Here is a 20,719-nt window from a genome sequence, read left to right on the forward strand (position 1 = left end):
GAGCTCAGACATCTTTTACAAAGAGGGGAAAAAAAAACAGAAAGAGGGAAAAAAAAAAAAAAAGGAGCTTCCAAAATAACATCAATGTCAACAACCTGCCCATTTTCACAATGAGAGAGACTTTGAGCACATATACGCATATCTTCCCTCTGCCCATAATGGTATGCTGCCCGCAACTTTACACACTGCTCTGCTAATAGTGATGATATGAGCATAAAAATTGCGGTTGAGGGGGGGAAGGCAATGTTTTATCGTTCACACTGACTTTTTTTGGTAGTCTGCTGAAATTAAGTTGGTCTTGAAAGTGCGATTCTTAACAAGAAATATGATGCTAATCAGCCTGCTGCAGCTACACCTTCCCTTCAGGGCTATGTAGATCGCGGGTGCTGGCAAGGTCACTGAAGCAAAGACACTGATATTCATTTTCTAGCACTGAAAGCCACTTCAAAATTAATGTTCAGACATTGTTGACAGAACTTGTCACTGACTCACAGCAGAATTTTCAGATACAATGTTTTAATAGCAACCTGCAAAACCAATGTAAGCATTACATGTTTGCTTGCAAGGGATGCAGTTAGAAATATTCTAACCTCTTAACGTTTAGCCAATCTGAATTAAAATTAATGGAGCATTTCTGAATTGGATTGACTAATGTAACTTCTCTGCCCAAGACCAAAAAAGCTCCAGAATGGAGCATGTCTGTCATGACCATCTGCAGCTATGTCTACCCTTCAAGATTTTAAAAGCCACTTGAGAGGTATGTCAATCCAACAGAGATTAATGTTCTGTTTATCTTGTGTGAATCTCATTTGGCTTAAGTTGTACAGGGCAGTAACATCATGAGCACCGCAGGCAGAGGAACAGATAATGAGTCACCCGACACAGTCCTCATTTTACTTTGATGGTGCCAACATGAGGAAAAGTCGGTCCTTGTAAGTCTCCAAAACTGAGAGCTGTACAGAGCCTGTTCCTTAGGACTTAAGGATTGATAACTCTTATTTCGTGTGCCTCCAAAGTCCAACACTACAGTTCGGAAAGTTCTGAATAACTGATGCATGTACTCCATAGTTTCCCTTCTTGCTTAATTTACAGTTTACAAATTACTGAAGTTTTTCTCTTGACACGTGTGGCCTTGACAGGGTTTAGCTTAGCCCAGCTCAAAGACGTTTTCATGCATAATTTTATTTGGGACTGAGAGAAGCAATACATCTATCTACTAGACTTTCTGCTATCCGCCTGCCTGATTTGGGCTCTGTACGTAATATAGTGGCAGTCTCTGTGACTTCTTTTTTTCCTTTTTTTAACAGCACTGGAGGATGGCGTGCTACTGCCTGCTTTCACTCAGTATCTCAATGTTTAAATTTCTTGCGTTGGGTTGTTGCTTGCTCTGAGGGTATTTAAATGCACGTTGCTCACCCCTCTGAAGAATGGCTTGAAGCTGTGCAGAAAATTTACTTCCCTGTTCACATCATCCCACATTGAGCGCACAAACACAAGGGCAAATCCAGCCCAGAGCCTGGGCATGCTTACCCTGAGCAGGGATGGCTGGAACTGCTTTTTAATGGCGTTTAGGTTGCTGCTTAGCCCGACGAACATTGGCTGCTTTGGTGCTACAGCTTTGTAATGGCATGAGATGCCCTTCCTGAAACAACCGATAGCCCAGTGGTGTGGCTTCTCTCCGGAGGATGCTGGAGATGTTGGAATCCTTCAGCGTATACTTCGAACTTGTCTCCCATCTCCTGAGAGCTGTTGTGGGGAGCAGCTCTCCGTTAGTGTATTTCGAAAGGAAAGCAATCCACACAGGTACCTGCAGCAGTGGACGGGTATCTTCTAAGGGACTTTTTCAGACTAGAGTTCAGAGGGAAGGGTGGTGCCTCTGCAATTCTAGTTTAAGTTGCCTGAGTCCCAAGAAGACGTGGGATTTAAAACGCTCTTACCAGTGCCCTGTTAAGTAGCTTGGATGTCTTTTTGCTGGTGGGTTTCTTTTCTCCTCTTTTTCTCCCAGGTGCCTGACTTACCCTGATCACTTCATAGGGGCTTGGCACAGGGTGCTACGTTACCATGTGCACTGTGGGTGTTGTGAGGCTCAGAGTCACCCTGTGTATTTCTCATTTTAGATCTAATCCCTAGACACTCTTACAATGCTCTCCTCTTCAGTGGTGGGTGGGATTTCTAGAGTAACTGCTGGTAAGGGGTTTACACGTGTTGAATCGCAGCAAGTGGCAGAAGGGATAGTGGTGTTGTAAACGATTCTCCTGGTGTGCTCATTCAATCCAGAGTGCTATAAACAAGAGACAAAAGAGACTTAAAATATTGAGGTTTCAGACTTGCCAAGTTGTTCCTGTGCCCAGTATGATACTTATGCACAAGCCTAGTGCTCAGAAAGTTGGCAAAACTCTCCTGGCAAGGAGGTGCTCTGGTCTGTGAGAGCTTTCCAGGACTTTTCCTGGCAGGGGAGTGTCCTGGAGAGGAAACTGGCCAGTGAGCAGGCCTGGCAAAGCAGGGATCTTACAAAATACAGGCAAAAATCTGACAGAACGGTAGTGTGCTCTGTGAGTTATTTAGTGGGGATGATTGGGAGGGTGGCATGTTGTCTGAAAAATTAGAAACCACTATGGTGGCCAGACAAGTAACGTGCTGGTCTGTTGCAGTAGCACAGGGTGGCTGCTTCATGGTGCTGAAAATTTGATCCTTTTTACACCAAAAATAACCAAGCTGTCGCTTCTACTGTCTGTCTGTCACACAGCTGTCATCCAGACCTGCTCACATTAGCTGGCACAAGCTAGCAAAAGTCAGGTAGAGTTTGCATAAATTACTCGTGCAAACATTAGGTCAGATGGAGCCACGGGTAGATGCTGAAGTCGGGTTTGCCTACCCCTTGCCCACGCCATGCCCTGGCTCACCACACCCCAAGAAAACATCTCAAACCATCTCTGCTCGCACCTGCTATGCAAAAGCAGCAGCAACCTCCTGCGGTGGAGCAAACATTAGGTTTCTGGCTGGTGTTGGCATATACCCTGTATGTTTTTCAAGCTACTCTGTGATCGCATTGCTGACACCAGCCTCAGATTGACCCAAGGATAGCTGCATGCTTAGTGTTTCCCCAGAAGTGCTTTTGTCCACTATGTTCAGTTTGCCCTCTCAGTGCTTTCTTGCACGTTTGGTTCCTGGCTCACACGTTCATCTTGACACTTAAAAGTACTTTTTCATTATCAGCAGGTAGACATTCACATAAGAACAGTGGTGTTTAATGGGATGGCTAGAAAACCACAAGGCAGGTTAAGCAATTTAGTTTAATATTTATATCTGGTGAGTTCAGCTGAGCCCGTTCAGAAAGGGAGAGTGCAATTCTTCACCACAGCTCTGCTGCTCTGGAACTGCACTTACCTTCTCCTGCATGATGGGAATCGGTGAGGCTTTTGCAGTACCTCTCATGAAACCTCTTTCCCTCAGCAAATGCAAGTCTTCAACACATGTAGTCAGAGGTGAACTGAAGACATTGGATTGCTGGTGGCGATCATCATTTTATGTCCTGATAGGTGCAGAGTGAGATTCAGGGAGGTACACTACCAGTTTCTGTATTTGAACAGAAGGAAGGATTTAGAAGAGTAGAGTTCATGTGCTAAAGGGACAGTAATTAACAACATAAAAATGAGCTATTGCTTTTGATTCATATAACTTTATCAGAGTGGAAAATAAAAGAACAGATAATGAAAATTAAGGAATCAAGCACACTATCTAAATATAGCTCTATTGAGATTTTTCTTAAAGTGGTCACTTTTCTTCTGGGTGTAACTGTCCTTTCCTGCTAACTATTATTTTTGGCAGTTGTCTGGTTTTCATCACTGTTAATTGCATCCCATAGTGTGGTCCTGCTCTTCCCGTGCTGTCCTGAGAGTTCCTTTCCCTCCATCTTCTTGCATCATAAGTATGTTTCAGAGAATATCCTTGTTAGCTCCAGGTGGCACAAGTGGAAGTTCCTTAACACTTGTTCACATCACGAGCTAGCTTCTTGTCCATCCTGAGTGCCCATCAGCTCTCCTATGGTGAAAATAAAATTAAATTGCAGGGAGCAGGAAGGAGAATGCTCTGAGTATTGATGTTAGTTAACTGAAATGTGTAACTGAATGTCTGGTTTCGTGGATGAAACTTGACTTCTGCCACGTATGTTACATCTGCAAAATGTCAAGAAGCTGAGTGTAACTCATTTTATGATCCGTGATTGAAAGGATCTAGATTGATTTAAAATCTCTTATGAGGGGAAAAAAAAAAGTCTCATAGTTCACAGGCCAGTTTTTAATCAGATTGAGCTGTATTACTTTTAGACCACTGGTTTATTACCCTTTGGCATGGTAATACACCCAGCACAACTCAAGGTTTTTATGCAGTTCCTTTGCTAAGGGTTACCACTCATAACAGAGCAGGTGGAGCAGAGCATGTACCTGCATTCAACCACTCTAGTTCACTTTGACATCTTAGCTGAAACCTGTCTTCACTGATGGTTTTGTAAGCTAATACACAGGGCTCCCTTCCCCCTGACTGTTGTAGAAGAGGTGTGATGCGATGGGGATAATCTGCAAAACCTTCACAGAAGGTTCACCAGAGCTCATCTGTCAGACTGCAGTGAGGTGAACTGCATCAGGCTGAAGTCTAGTGCCTTGGAATAACAAGTAAAATGTCCAAATGTCCTATTTTCCCAAGACAAATCTAGGCGTGAAAATGAAAAGTTTGTAATTTAACTAGTCAGGCAAATGACATCTGTGTCCCAGATGCCAAAGATGCCTGATAACCCTGCAAGGTTACTATGCCAACCGTTGCTTTTTGGTGGTTGGTTGATTTGATTGACCCATTAGTGAGACTTTAAACCTCTTGCCCTCCAAGGAGGGAAGCTTTTTTTTCTTTCTAGGAAGTGCTAGCCTGTGGAGTTCTCTCTGCAGGTCATGAAGAATTAAAAGGGAAAAACATCTAAGTTCTTTGTGTAACTACTTCTGCAGTAATGATGCTACAAATGACTTGCATTTATACTCTACCAGCATATTACAACATCATTGAAAACTCGCTTTCAGAGATGTTCTCTTCTTAACCCTAAAAGCTAGTTAAATATATATATATTTCCCTTGGATTTTGGGGATGTCAGTGTTTGAGATGTATCATGGTTTTCTTTCCACGCACCACAGTCTCTTTGATCCTGAATTCACCCCGTCTTTCATTTGCTAACTTGTTCCCAAAGCACCCATTGCTTTTGAATTTCAGGAACAACATCATGAAAAGAGGAGCTCTAATTGGGTTCAGTGCAGGCTCATGCCTTGTGTAAAATTTGCTTTTAAGTTGAGCAGCAAGAGTCTTAATAAATGACCTTTTAAATCTTATTTTTATTTTATTCAGGTATAGTAGTGTGCTCATTAATAATGATCCTGCAATAGGTCTCCCATTACAGCTTTATTGTTAATTAAATAGGATGTAAGATGTATTGAATGTTTTCAAAATGAAAATGGGAGTTTTTAATAGATTCCCTGATTAAGAATACTGGTCTGCATACATGATGGTGCCCTGAAAAAAATATCACTTAACAGCTATAGGTAAAGTACTGTCCTGAGGCAAGCAAAACTTGTTTCCTCCCTCACCCCTTTCAGGGTAAAATCTACTTGCTCCTGATGGTCTTACCTTTAGGAAGATGTTTAATCTCCTCTTACAGGAAGGGGAGGCTGTTAAGGCTGTGTATTTAATATATCCAATCTTTTATTTAAAAGGCATCGTATGTGAGACAAAAGAAAGACCCTTACTTTGGTGATGGACAAAGGAAAAAGGACTGGCATAACAAAGAAGCTATAAGGAGGGACTCTGAGCGTGTAGGTATGTAAGATTACTATAAAAATGTTTTAATACAAATTGTAATTTAGTTTGATTTTATTTGATAGGCTAAGTGCAGAACAGAATGTTCAACTTCAGGGTCAAGATGTTCTTGACGTGATGCAACGATTATTGTGTGTTAATCCCAGTTAAAGCCTTTTCCCCCAACTCCACAATAACTATTTTGAGGTGAAAATATGTTGGTAACATCTTGGTATTTCTAAGATAGGTGCAGTACTGATTTTTAAAAAAACTTACCGAAAAACACATGCCTGTACCTCTCCCAAAAATGGGAGATCCAGAAATGGAGAAGAGGGATAAGAAAAATGTTCTAGATTATAACATTCATGCAAGTTTTATTCCATAGTTCTGGGTTTTGTCTTGCATCACATAAAAGGGCCCATTTTGAACGTCACAGCTTTACACTGGTGTGTCTGCAAGGGCCCTACCCCCTCTGTGCAAGAGCCCAAGTTGTTAAATATACATATCCATCTGTGCTGAAGAAAGCAACAGTGATGAGGTATTCAAACCATATGTATTCTTCCTGCAGTGAAATGAAAAACATTCTATAGATCCTCCACAGCGTTGCTATAGCCCCTTCATTTGTTTCTGATGTTGGAAGGAAGACTTCTAACTTCTGCGATCTGCACAGCTGAGTGGTTTGTAGCAAAACTGCCTATCAAATAAAATTGTTAGGTTGACATGGTTGACCCACTGCTAAAAATGACATAGAGCACAAAACTAATGAAGGAATTTTCAAAGGGCTATAAGATGACTGCTCTTCTTTTGATATAGGGATTATTTTCTGGCCAGTTAAGCACCAATTGGTAGTAATGATGCACGTTTATTTTCTGTCTATCTATAGGAAATGGAGAACAGGGAAAACCTTACCCAATGACTGATGCAGAACGAGTGGACCAGGCATACAGGGAAAATGGCTTTAATATCTTTGTGAGTGATAAAATTTCTCTGAATCGTTCCCTTCCAGACATCAGACATCCAAAGTGAGTATATAATTTGCATTTCTGCGAGTGAAAGTTTACAAGCCCTAAATTACCATATCTGCAGGAGTGTATTTTTTTATTGTGGACTCTTGTACCTTTGTTCATCAAATACAGTCCTTTCACAGCTGGGTCCTGCTGGCTCCTTAATAAAGGACAGTGTATAGTAATTGCAGCGGGAAATAGAGGAGACCAAATCTGTGGAAAAAAAATCCGCTTTTGATTCCAAAAGACTTAAAATAACCAAAAACTTGTAACCCTGCGCAGAAGAGATCTTGAACTTAACCTAGAGGTGGCTACTTCGTTCACCTCTCACAACTTGACAGTTCAGTTCCTGAGCCCACTGACGTAGCCAACAACTTTTAGCAACTAATAAGGTGGAGCTATTTCTTCCTCTAGTGGAAGCTGATGTAAATGTCTGACTCAGTTGACAAGTGCCCTAACTGTAGTCAGATGATGACTTTGTCACTAAACACTCTGTCCAGTTCTTACGTTGGCCACTAGCTGGAAGTGACCATGAAATGCTCAGGAGCGAACAAGATTTGAGTAGCTCCACTCAATTATTTTAGCAGAAATCCTTCTGATTTATGGATTAGTTTCTTAGACATCTGACTCATAAAAACCTCATCAGGGTTTATGAGTAGAAACTAGTTCCAAATGAATGCTGGCTTTTGAGTTCATCTCTTTTTGGACATTATCCCTTAGGATGGTGTCAAACTGGATTTTGTGCAAGCCAGGAGTTTTTCATTAGCAAAAGTGCTTCAGTTGGGACTTAACCCTTGTTTATACAAAGCTAAGAGGTTTTTAAATACTGTTTGTGCGGTTCTTAATCTGAAAGCATTGTTAGACGTTTGAATGGAAGCTTGTTTTGTGTAAAGCTGTTTTTATCACAATTTAGTGAATCTGAATTCAACATCTACTTTATTCATGAGATATAATTTCCACAAGTCAGGTTTTATAATTTGTTAGCTGCACATTTGAGAGATTACTTCTTCAGCTGTCACAGCAAACTAATCAAATACACTGGCTTGGATACCCTTTCTCAATATATACTCATAAACCAGAGTAGTGAGTATAGCTCCATAAATATTTTAGGCATGTAGCTGAAATGTTTAAATGTAGAGATAAATCAGGTAACTGAAGATGCTTGTTGATCAGCCCATACTCAAGTTCTAGGAAATACAGTTTGAGTTTGCTAACCTAAATTATACCTGGCCTCCATTTACAGGTGCTGCCATGGGTTCTGACAATGCCAGTATTTCCTCATCTGAGGATTTAATATATTACCTCGCATTCCCCATTGTTTCCCAAAGTTGCTGACTCCTCGTTGCTAGTTCTGCTATTTAAACTTTTTTAAAATGTGAAACTTCTAACTCCAGTCCCCAGTTAAAATTAGTAAGTGAAGTGTCTGGGTCACCACAACTTAAGCTGTGATTAATGATGCTGCTGCAGCTGGTTTGCTTGTTGCTTGACACATCCCTTCCCCCAATGTAGCAAGTATATAATTGTGGAGGTCTCAAGGAGAGGATAAACAGCGTGTGTATAATGGATGCTAGGATTAGCTGGGCAGGGAGTGGGGTTACGTATAATGGAGATTTGCAGTAAAGGAATTCACGACTGAAAAGGTCTGTTGTGCATTCCCTGTGCCCATTAAAAAAGATATACTTGAAATGGTATGGTTTGTGTTATTTGGGAGGTTGATGAGGGCAATTTAGAACGAAGTTAGGCTGAGATGAAGTCCATAAAGAGCATTCTAGAAAGAAAGGAGCTGTGTTTCAGAGCACTTTACTTTACCTAGCCTTTTACATATGGTAAGAGATAATAGAGACTTTGTCGTTTGGAGATGTCATTGCAGACAGTGGGGAGTGTAAGGAGAAGGTGAACTGGGGAAAAATGCAGTATCGTCCTGTCCTAAGCTTTGGAACCACAGTTGGGATTCTCCCCAACAGCTGACCTGGGTGGGGAAGGACAAAGAAGCAGCCAATGTGTTTGCTCACTTCTGAGATCGTTTGCGTGGACCTTTATATACCAAATAGTGTGTCCCCTCTGCTTTCTGTTAATTGTGGGAATCAAGGGGCTGGGGGAGAACATGTACTGGATCTACCTGGCGCACACATACAATTGTTTGTTTCAACAGTCGTGTCTTCCCCTGCTAACATTTCCTTTAAGTGCTTCTGGGTTTTTTAATATTAAATACTAATTTTGCAAGTCTTGTAAAGCAATTGTAGATGTGGTAGCTGGAGGGAAACGATTTCTCTCCATGTTTAATGTTTAAACTTAATAGCTAAAGTTAGTCAGAAAATGAGAATTCCAGTTTAAGAAGAGTTAGAAGAGATTTGGGGGCTCTTGTTTCACATTGGAACAGAATTATAGCTAGTAGCTATCTCGGAAGAAGGTTAAGATTGCAATGCCAAGGGCTGGATGAAAGCAGTCCATGCAGCTTTATTTTGCATCTTGCATCTGTGGATTGCAGCCACAATAGCCTGCAAGCTCTTGGCAGCACCCCAAGACAATTCATTAGACGCAGAATGAGCTACTGTCCTTTCACACAGGCACCGGAGTAACTTCCTGTAACCACAGATTTATTGAGCTTGTATAACATAGGTGCATCCTTCTCCATTCCCTGGGAAAGGTACCAGGAAAAAGCTGCCACTGCCAGAGCCGCTCTCATTCCCATCTGCCCTTCCGGGAACAGGGAGGGAATTACTGCGTGTGTGCATGCGCTGCACTGTGCACGTAGTGATAGCCTCGCTGGGTGCCTGGCAGGAGAGAGTCTGCAAATCGGCTCTGGGGCAGGCTGTGCAAGAGGTCCAGTGTTGTGGCAGGGCAGGGAGCAGAGTATGACCTTCCTCCCCTGCTAGTGGAAAGAGGGCAGCCTGTCCTGCTGGCAGTGTCATTAATATATTCTAAAAATCTCTATTCACGTAGCCACTGGACACGTGGGGTTCTAGGAATGGAATAGATTTTTGTCCCCTAGTGAACAGCCGCTGGGTATTTTTTAACTACAATTGCTCACTATGGCCTTAGATGTTACCTGTTTAAGAAGTTTCAAACTCCACTTAGGGCCATATCTGCAGGAAAATAAACACTGCACTTATTGCTGCAGTTCAAATTTTCTTCATGAAGCTACCTTGAAAACACCCCCACAAGGCAAGAGAGCGTTACCCCTATTTCAAAATTATGATTAATGCTGTGGGGTAATACCCACAAATTCAAGGGGTCCATGTCGGGTCTCTGCAGACCTGACTCTCCAGCTCATCCAAGTTCTGCAGTGCTTTGAGTTCAAAGCCCAGCCTTCCTCACTTCTGTCTGCAGAACTGATCCCAGGTGTCAAACTAGACCTGCTGAAAAATGAGGAAGACAAGATTAATTGTTTAGGAAAAGTGTGATTTGAATAATTGTCCAGCATGACAAAGGAAGCTTTTAGTAGAGGTTGGAGGTTGATCTATTACTGAGAGAAGTGGATTTCTTTGTTGAGTAGTTCTTACTGTGCTATTATCCTCTCTCTTCTGTGTATTGTTCACAATATCTTGAACTTCTGGGACTGTTTAGGGAAGGTGCTGTCCCGCAAAATCCTTACTTCCTGCACATTTTGTTTAAAAAATTTGGATGACAGTTATACATGTGATTAGAGTGATTTGCTTCACTGAAAACTGGGAATAAGTGAGCTAAACCAATGTACTGATAATGCCTAGAAGAGATACATTCAACTTCTGAAACAACTTTGTAGAAATTCCTCTTCCTAGTGATCTTTGAGGTACAAGGACAGGGACAAGAAGTATTTTAGAGACTTTTGTATCTTAAGCTATAACTGGAGTTTCCTTTAAAAGCAGCTTCAGCACCTAATAGATCCCTCTGATTTTCTGTGTTGCTAAGTGTCACTGGCCATTAACTTCCCCACTTCATATGGAATTTTTTTTTTTTTTTGGCCAGGTAGACTAGATTAGGTCAACACTGGCTTGATAAGGCCTGAAAGTTGGTGGGTTTTTTTCAGGCACTTTGCATCAATCTGAGGAGTAAAGAATGAACTAAATTACTTGATGGTAATTAATATGGAAGTGCTAGTGTTTTTTTGGCACCGCCTTTTGATTTACTCTATCTGTGTTCAGCTGCAAGAATAAGCTGTACCTGGAGAAGCTTCCGAACACTAGCGTGATAATACCGTTCCACAACGAAGGATGGTCCTCTCTCCTCCGGACAGTGCACAGTGTCCTAAACCGCTCCCCTCCTGAGCTGATAGCAGAGATAGTGCTGGTGGATGACTTCAGTGACAGAGGTATGATAATTCGTATGTAACATCTCCACCTATGTTTACCTACCTATGCTTACCTACCTAAGGGATCAATGAACTTGCAAATGTGTGTATAATGACTTGAGGTTTTTTTACTTGCCAACAGCAGAGCTCAGGTGAACCTTGCTCCAGTGCATTTGAAAGGCCAAAAGTCTAGCAAAAAATCTCATGTTCCATATTCAGTTTGTGCTGGTTTAGCTGCTGATGGTATGGGCTGTCCTGCGTTTTGGACTATGTGAATAAACAGGGAAGCTGGTTTTAATATTCTGCTAAGGGCCTGTGTAGCCCTTAACATTTAACCCCAAGGTTAAATGTTTGACATTTGGAATACAAAAAAAAAAAAAAAGAGAGGGGAATAGCTCACTCCTCGCATTCTGCATTTTTTTTTTCTAGGCACAGAAAATGGTAAAAGAAGCCTTGGTAAAAGGTTTCCACCTCAGACTGCCCATGATTTGGCTTACTTCTCTCCTGAATTTTGTGCTCCTGAAAAGTAAATCTGCAACATCCAAAACTTTGCTCTTGCTTGCTGACTTCCTTGCAACTACACTCCTTATTTTGTACTGCATTGCCAGGAATAGTCATTTGAGATTGGGTTTAAGTGCTACATGCAAAGACGTGTAGTCGCTGGCGTAATGCATCACCACAAATGGAACGGCCACTTGTAATTGCAGCAGCAATGTGTAGATGTAGTTGCTGAATTTACTTGTTCTGTAGCAGAAAGGCAAAGGATCTTTTTCTCTGAACCATTTAAATGCTATGTGATATAAATTAAGCTAGAATTTACTTTGTCTTGTAGTTGGCACCCTTGCTATGGTGGAAAAGGCCATCAAGTGAAGGAGGAATGAATACCTCTATCATGTAGACATTGCATAGCTAGAAAGATCGCATGGAAAGTCCTCTGAAGTAGCTGGTGTTCTCTTGTGTTGAAGAGGGTACAGTGACTTTAAGGTATTACGATCAGATCTAGCAACTCTATTTTCTCCTTTAAAATTACTAAGACTATTTAGCTTTATCAGCTGCAGAGTTCAAGAGTCCTGCCACTGAAATTACTCAACTGGGGGAAAAGAGCTCTCTACATAGATACTAAAGGATACACCTCCAAAAATCTGATACATAGGAAGCTCCTAAAATGAGCTTGGAAACAAGCTCATGAGTACTTAGTGTTCTGACCTATACTGACTTTCACATAAGCACTATCCAATAGCTATAGTATTTGTTGTAAAGTACGTCTCTAATTAGTTTGCAAGCAAGGCATGGTGGTTTGAACAAATCAATGTTATATGAAATAAGTGTTTCTTTAGAGGATTTTCAGACTAAGCTGGGGAGGAAAAAAAAACACACCACCCTCCCAACAAGGTCTCTTTATTGCTACTCAGCCTAGAAGCAAATTAGACAAGCTCATGCTGTAACCACAGCTGAATTGTACAAACAAGTTTCTTTTGAGAGAAGTAGAAATAATGAAATCTGTTTTCCTGTGGATCTATTTTCCCTGTTCTCTAGATATGTCCTGCTGACCAGGCGAAAGAGAGCACTCCTGGCTCTCCCACCTCTGCTCCTTGTCAGTCTGTACATGTGCTGTTTGTCCACCCAGCTCGCTCTTGCTGTGTTCCACCTACCTCTGATAAGATGCAAGCTCTTCTCCGTCAGTCATCCATCTTTCATAGAAAGGTTGCAAGAAGTACCTAAGATTAATTTGTGTGTGGCATCTATTTATAGATGGATATAAAAGACTACTAGGGTTGGACAGTGAGCTAAATTGTCAAGGGAAGAGAACGACACACAGGCAAAGAGAGTGCTAATAAAAATCTTTCTTTTTTTTTTTTTTAATTAAACCAGTGTTTTCCTGCTAGCTCAGTTGATCTATGCATGTTGGGACAATTACTGGTTAGGACGAAACATTTTTCCTTCACTGCTGTCAGTTCTGTATCTGCACTGTAGCGTTTCCTGCTGGCTGCTGCTCCTTTTCCAGCAGACAGCGTTCTTCCTTAACCACACTGGGATTGGATTCCACATCCTTTCCTGCCTTTAAATAGATCCTTAGTTTTCAGGAGGCTGTTAAGTCCTAAACATGTGTTCTTGACTTGAAAAGCTGCTGGTTACAAATTTCTGGTTTTAATTTATCCATTGTATGTATTTAAAAAAAAAAACAACAACACTTCAACCTGATACCTGAGAATTGATAATTCAATGCATCAAACTGAACTGTGTGAAGGAGCGGAGGCCCCAGGAAAACTTTTACTTCGCATGTTGTATCTTTGAAAAGGACACATTCTTGGATTTGGACTGTTAAGCCACTCTCTGGTTATCTGTTTCTCATTATTAAATTGCGCAGGTGATAAAAACCCTGTGTCCGAGCTGATGATCATCACCGCTATGCCACAGAACTGGTAAGCAGTAAAAAGAATGAGGAGAGATTTCTTGATTTTCTTTGAAAGTTGTAAATGATTAGTCCTCTGCATTGTCTGCAAGATGGAATGCTGTGCTTCTGTGTTCAAATGCTAGTCCCATAAATTTGTAACAGCATCTTTCTTCTAAAATTATGGAATCACTGTGTTGGAAGTGGTGATAGTAGAGGCTACATTTGAGAACAGAGAGGCATAGTATGAACAGTAAATGTCAGCTTCTTCCCCAAAGAGATCAGTAAATAGTCATCATAAACTCCAGTGAAAAGCAAAAGATGAAAAGGATAATCGCTCAATAAAAATCTATTATTAATTTTTTTTTATCAAGAGGTTACCCTGACAAGATAAAATATCAGATATACTCTGCTGTACCTCATGATGGCCTTTCACTCGAGGGTTGTCTAAACAGACCTCTAGCACTTTAATAACTCTTTGAAAAGGCTAACCTTCAAGAACTTGGCTTTCCCTGGCAAGGAGGCTATATCTCTCTTGCTAGCATTTCTTGTGTACTGACCTGTGCTGGGGTTAAACATACTGGGCTTTATCGAGCTGCCCTTGAGGTTCTGTTAGCATTGCTCTCTCATTGTGCTATTGCACTGGTTTCTGTAGGTGGTGATGTTAGTGCCAATCCATCAGCCTCTTTCATCCGGTGTCTCATACATGCAGAATCTTTGCTTCACATGAAGTAAAGAGGACTTTGCTAATAATAAAAATAGTAAGCGTGGAAACCTGGCTACTGCATACATCAGTGTTTTTTCTGACAGATGTTACTTTCATATGTTTTTCATCTGTTTTTAAGCTTGGGAGTAAGGAATTTTTGGTGTGAGTACGAAGAGGGTTGAGAAGTTGGCTAACAAAGTGATAGGAGAGTGAAAACAGATTTCTGGGTTAGTTGGTGGCTCCTGTGGTCTGCAGCATACCTGAGAGACAGCTGTGTTGCTTTGCATTATTGGAGCTCTTGGACAGATGAATCATCATCTGGAAGTGTCAACAGCCATTTATTTCTTAATTTGTTTGAGAGAGACAATTCTGTGACCTTTAGCAATAAACATTTTTCAACCAAAAAAGGCTGTCCTGATGACAGCAAATCTTAACAGCAAGCAGCAAAAGCTTTGAGTCATGTTTTTGAAATGTTTCCTTTGCTTTGTATTTGAAAAATCAAAATGTGCTGGAACAACCTCCTGTCTTGAATTTTTTTTTGCATGCCTGTAGTATAATGCAAATGATCAAAATCTAGTCTTACTTCAAACAAATTTAGTGCTGGATTCCACATCAGCCACAGTGCTCTGGGAAAGGCTACCTGTCAGTGGGGTCAGTCTAATGCAGTACAGTGGTAGCATCCAGTTTGCCTTGAGCTGTGGTCCATGTTATCACCTCCAGCAGCTGTCTTTGCTGACACTTGAATCTTTCTTTGTGGGGACTCCCTTGCTAGGTTAAGTTAACTTAAAAGAGGCTACTTTCCAGTATGTGCCATTGGTCACAACAGAGTAAATATTGTGGGGCTATTTTCTATTTTCTCTAATAGTAATCTCCAATATCAACATAGCATTTCTAGTAAGACTTTGATAGCTTATGCTTTTTTTCCTCACAAACTCAGTTGGGATGTCTGTGATATAAGGACTTTCTTCTCCTGACCATAAGCATTTCAAAACAATTGTAGGGATTTAATGTGCAGAAGAATATAGGCTATATTGAAGAGGGAGGCACCCATTCAGCAGACTTGGAGAATAAGAATTAACCTGCCTGGTGTTGAGTGCCTCTTCCTGTGTGCTACTGAGAACTGCTAAAGACCCACAGACTGACCTCCTCAGATTAACCTCAGCTATTTCAGGGTGGTCCAAAATAACGCCTACCCTTCTGGATAAGCAAAATCAGAGTGCAGTACATGTGAATTACGACTTTAGAATTCCTGATCATAAAAACGCTTAGCTGTAGCAGTCCTGTGTGGATTTGTGGCTTCACTTTTAATTTCTATAGCTATTCTTTAGTTCTGATCTCAGTTAAGTTAAGCCTTTTCATATGCTGGCTTGCAGGGTACTAATTATATCCCTCTGAGCTTGTTGTTACCAGAATGGCCCTAAGTAAACTAAAATGCTTTTTTCACGTATATCAGTTTTCTCCTGGGGACTGTCAGATGTGAAATTCGTTTGCTTTTTGATTATTTAATTACAGTGCTGCTGAGTGGTAGGTGGATTCCATTATATCATAGAAATGGGAGGAGGGGAAGAGAAGTTGAAATGCAGGTCAGTTTGTAACACTGCAGGTTTTTGTATCGGCTCTGATGGCATTTCTTTATTGATAGCAGGCAACGAATAACAGACAGGCAGTTCATGATTCTTCAGGGTCTGCTTCAGTCCCTAGACCTACAATCTGAATCTGGCTGTGGTTGTGAGAAATCGAGCCACTCGTCTCTAGTGCCTGCTTTGTACAAAAGGGATTGTTGGTCTCCATTTAATTCTTGTAGCTTATGGATACCTCTGCTGTATAAGCTATCTCTAAGTTTGCATGAACAAACATAAAGCTGTCCTCTGTGTCTCGCTAGATAAATGAACAGCCTTAAGCTGAAGGAACAGAGGGCAGAGGATGCCACATTTTCTCTTTGCAGGATGCTTGTCTAAATGTTCTTTGCTTTTCACCTGATACATATTTGGTAGCTCTGTACAGCAGTGGAACATCACGTATATATTACTACTGGGTGAAAGACAGAAGTCAAACTCTCCTCTCTTCTGTCTGTTTTGGAGAAGAGATCTCTCTGAGGTGGAGACTGGACTGGAACACGTACAGAATCACAAATAGTTGAGGTTGGAAAAGATGCCTGGAGATCATTTAACCCAATCCCTCTGCTCAGCTACAGCAGGTTTCTCGAAATCTGATTCACTCAAGTTTTTAAAATCTCCAAGGATGGCGACTCCATAACGTCTCTGGGGAATCTGTTCTGCTGTTCAGTCACTCTTACAGTGACTTAGTTTAAAAAAAAAAAAAAACTTCTTATGTTTAAGCAGAGTTTCCTGTACTTCAATTTGTGCCCAAGGACTCCCAGATCCTCTTCTGCAAAGCTTCTTTCCAGCTGCTGGGTCCCCAGTCAGTACAGGTGCATGGGGTTACCCTCCCCGGGTGCAGGAATTTGCATTTTCCTTTGTTGAACTTCACAAGGTTCCTGTTGGTCCATTTCTCTCGCCTGTCAAAGTCAACCATGCCTCCCAGGCTTGTATCATCTGTGAACCTTCTGAGGGTGCACTCAGTTCCGTCATCCAGGTCTTGAACGAAGATGTGCAATGGTATTAGCCCTGATATTGGCCCCTGGGGTGCACAGCTAGTGACAGTCCAGGCCTCCGGCTCGGCTTTGTGCTGCTGATTACAACCCTTAGAGCTCAGCTAGTTTTCTGTCCGCCTCACTGTCTGCTTATCTAGCCCGGATTTCATCAGTTTGTCCAGGAGGATGTTATGGGGAGGCAGTGTTGAAAGTCAAGATGCCTTTTATAGGTAAGAAAAACTTAAGAATGAGCGAATCCAAATGTATTAGAAGAGTAGACCTAATAAAATGGGCTGCACAAGCATCCTATATACCCCAATGCCCTAATTCCCTTGTCGAGTCAGCGAAAGGTATAACTATCTAGGGAACACTAGTACCTCTAAAACTTAAATTAATTTTTTGCATTTGTGTGTTTATCTGGAACAAACTGGCATCATGTATTTTTCAGCCTTTCCTTTAATGCAAAACGTGGTAGGGTTTTTACCTTTTCACCCTTTGCAGCAATCGAAAATTTTAAATTATTCAAGACGTTGTAAACTTACTGTGTGCTAGAAGGCTGACTTAATTGCTGAATGTCATTTAAAAGAAACATCTTGCCACGTACTTGGGGCTAACTATGTGCAGAGAGGAAAATGTACATGCCGCACAGGTGGTTCAGAAGTACTTTAGGTATATCTTATTTTATGGCTTAGCTTGACAGAAATCAGTGATTGTCGCTAAGTGCTTAAATTTCATATAAAAGTCACATTTCAGCATTCAGCTATTTGCATATTGACTGACAGCCTGTTCTTACTCATTTTAAGACTACTTTTGTCTAAATGACAGTGTTTTAGAACAAGTATTGTCCCATGTTGAAGAATGAGAACAGCAGCATCAGTCATCTCTAAAGCATGCGTTATATGCAAAGCACTATGTTGATACAGTAATAAAGTTGAATGTGGCAGCACTGAAAATACTGCGGTCTCCAAACATCAGGATCGTTCTGGAAGTGTTAACCCAGCTGGGCTGTCTGCCTTATGGCGTTGTATGTCTGTACAGTGGCAATACATGAAGACTTAACATCCTTCTTACAGTAACCAGTCAAAATCTGCACCTGTGACTGGGAGGCAGTAACAGTTTCAGCTGAAGTACTTGAATATATTTAGCCCAACGTGACAATGACATTTGCAAAGTCAACCTTCTGGCTTTTAGATTGAACACCGTTAGGATGTGGTTATCAAAGAGGCACGCATACTTGGCTATATCTGATTTTGAGGAGAAAATTTTGTTATAAGCAAGGTGTATGGTATCTTATTTTCCCTTGGGGGGTCGTTAGGGAGGTTCCGGGTTTCAGCTTCATCATTCTTCCAAGACTACCCTGTTTCCTTGAGCCTTATTTTAATACGTGAAAATTATATCTATTTAGGAATCCTGAAAATATGTATTTGTTCAGCCATTTTTAAATTTTTCTTATTCTTTCCCCACTTTTATTCACTTTTTTCTTAGTTGTGTGTTTTCAGCAGGACTTTGTGCAATAAGAATTCGAGCTGCTTTTTGACATTTGGGAGACAGCAAAGCATCGTGAGCCCAGACTCTGACACGTGGCCACTGCTCATCTTTGAACGGCAGCGAGAAGCTTTTGGGCCTTTTAGTAAAGGAGTCCAAGGAGTGTTTTCTCCAAGCAGTGTCGTCTCAGCCCTTGGTTTTGACCAACATTTTTCCTTTCGTTTGCCCTCTCCCCTTGTGTAGGGCCAGTCGTATTCCTTTGCTTTGCACCATTGTGCTGTCTCCACGCCGTCCTGTAGCTTGCTTGAGAGTTTACTGGCAGGGGAGTCTCGGAGCCCATCCGTTCACCGAGTGACAGAGGGAGCCACAGCCAAATCCCCTTTTTCCCCTTTAAAGATAAACCCCTGTGACTTTTTAAATCTCTCTTTATATTGCAGTACAAGTAATTCTGGAGGTAGCCATATGGGATAATCTGAATGGAAAAACAAATGTGGGTAAGGCTACTTGGCTGAACCACAAGCAGCATAATTTGGTCTGGAGGGCAGAAGTCACTCAGTAGTGTACTGAAGGGAGAAGGCAAGGGGTGATTAATGTGTCATTTGGTGCAGCATCAGGTACGTAGCAAATACAACTCTGTTCCATTAACCACATCTGCCAGGACTTAATTGAAAGAAATCATGTTCTTAGTATCTGAAATAGAAAAGAGTTTAATACTTGAATTCTTTTTGATCTTTAAATGGAACAGTAAAGGATTTATGCAGCTAAAGAGATTATCTTTTCATCTTTAGGCACATGCATTGTAAAAGTCTTTTTTTTTTTTTTCTCTTAAATGTGCTAAAGTACATCTGGTTAGTAAATCTCTGAATATGGAGTGACTGTGCTTAGGGCAAAGTGGTGACAGTCTGTCTTACTGAATTTTGAATATGATTCTTTTAAAGCTTTTTACCTTAATATATTTAAAAAAAGAAAAAGCTAAGCTTTTCTTAGGCAAGTATGCTTTTCCACAACCTTTTCTTAAATGTTGCTTTCAAGGTCTGTAGAAGTTGTGGTAACTATTGTCTCAAACAACTGATAAAAAGATTATTTTTGTAAATTAAGTCACAGAATAAAGAGGTTTTTTCCTTGCTGTTAGAATTCATTGTGGACTATCTCAGGTCTGTTTAGACTCTCATAAATAACAGCCTTGAAGTAACTGTCAGCAAGATCTCCTCCTGGGTAAGCGGGAGAAGGTTGGTTCTTATAGGTGAAGAAACTTGGAAGTCTGAGAAAACAAATGTCATGAAACATACTCGTTTTGATACCTGTATCTCATTAAATCTCAGGCTCTTGATGATGCCCAGTTGGGCCTGGTCATTTGTCTTGTGGTTTAACACTGCCACAAGATGGATAAAGTCACAGTGAGCAGTTCTCAGGCTACAGTCAAGTTCTAAGACTTTCACTATTAAAATGCTCCTGATGGAAGCCAATGCCGATGTCATTTTTCCATGTAGAAAGTGACTTGACTTTGGTGAATATCACTGATGCTGGTAGTGGCACAAATATTACAAAGAGAAACAGGCTTCAAAGTCATTTAAGTGGTTGTGACCCACAGTCTAGATGTGATGTTTGTTACCCAAGCTCCAGTGTGACTTACAGGTAGCAGAGCATTTATACTGGTGTAGGAGTGAATTTGTGAACTCGCCCATACTCTGTTAGGTAGTGAGCACCAAATGGAGTGGAACAATAAAATAAAACCTGATGCAGATGTCCAATTTTAGTTTATGAAAAGAGAGTAATTTGTTATCTCCATTTCTGGCCAAGGCTTGTGGACGTGGGATACTTTAGACAACTCTTAGTGACAGAGCTTGCTTTGGATCCATAGAGAAATGTGGATGGGATTCACTTTATGTTTCTCTTTTCTGATTATTCATTTTTAATGTGTCTTTAAACATCATTTCAGTGCTTGTGTATACCCTTCATAAAGGGATATCTAAAACCTGCATTGTTCATTAGGCAGTGGCTGGAGAGTATTAAAAATATATTCTCTAGTGTTTTAAGGGACCTGAGGGCCCATTGTAGTTGTTTACTTCAGCTTTTTTTTGTGACAGCCTAAATTAACTAACCAGTTTACTTTACATCATCTTGTATTTATTACTTTAAGATCAGTTGCTACGGCTGAAGGATTCTTCTAGAAAGCAGACGAGGTGGCTTAAAAAGGTCCAGTTTACTGTGACCTCTTTCTAAGCTAATTATTGTGTAGTGAAGGATGGCTGGCAAACTAAAGTTTGAGAAAAATAAATAATTGAGGAGCAGAGTTTCCATTACAGCTCATTAAATAAATCTAACTGCATTGCTTGCTACTAAGAAACCCTATGCATGTAGCTTCTATTAGTGGAAGCTTGCAGGAAAACAGCTTTAATTTTATTCTCCTCACCTCAAAGTACATGTCCTCACCTGC

The 20,719-nt window shown here is 40.9% G+C and overlaps 1 protein-coding gene across 1 annotated transcript in view; it reads left to right on the forward strand.

Annotated features, from left to right (window-relative positions):
* The first annotated feature begins 5,775 nt into the window (after positions 1–5,775).
* The window catches only part of GALNT10 (polypeptide N-acetylgalactosaminyltransferase 10), a 48,725-nt gene continuing 33,781 nt past the window's right edge, over positions 5,776–20,719 (forward strand). Inside the window, exons 1-3 of the mRNA XM_075164255.1 lie at positions 5,776–5,853; positions 6,716–6,854; positions 10,961–11,127. Of these exons, the coding sequence (XP_075020356.1) occupies positions 6,745–6,854; positions 10,961–11,127 (277 nt within the window). The 5' untranslated portion in view covers positions 5,776–5,853; positions 6,716–6,744. The remainder of the gene's footprint in view (positions 5,854–6,715; positions 6,855–10,960; positions 11,128–20,719) is intronic.

The sequence above is a fragment of the Calonectris borealis genome, chromosome 15 (genome assembly GCF_964195595.1).
Source record: "Calonectris borealis chromosome 15, bCalBor7.hap1.2, whole genome shotgun sequence".
NCBI lineage: Eukaryota > Metazoa > Chordata > Aves > Procellariiformes > Procellariidae > Calonectris > Calonectris borealis.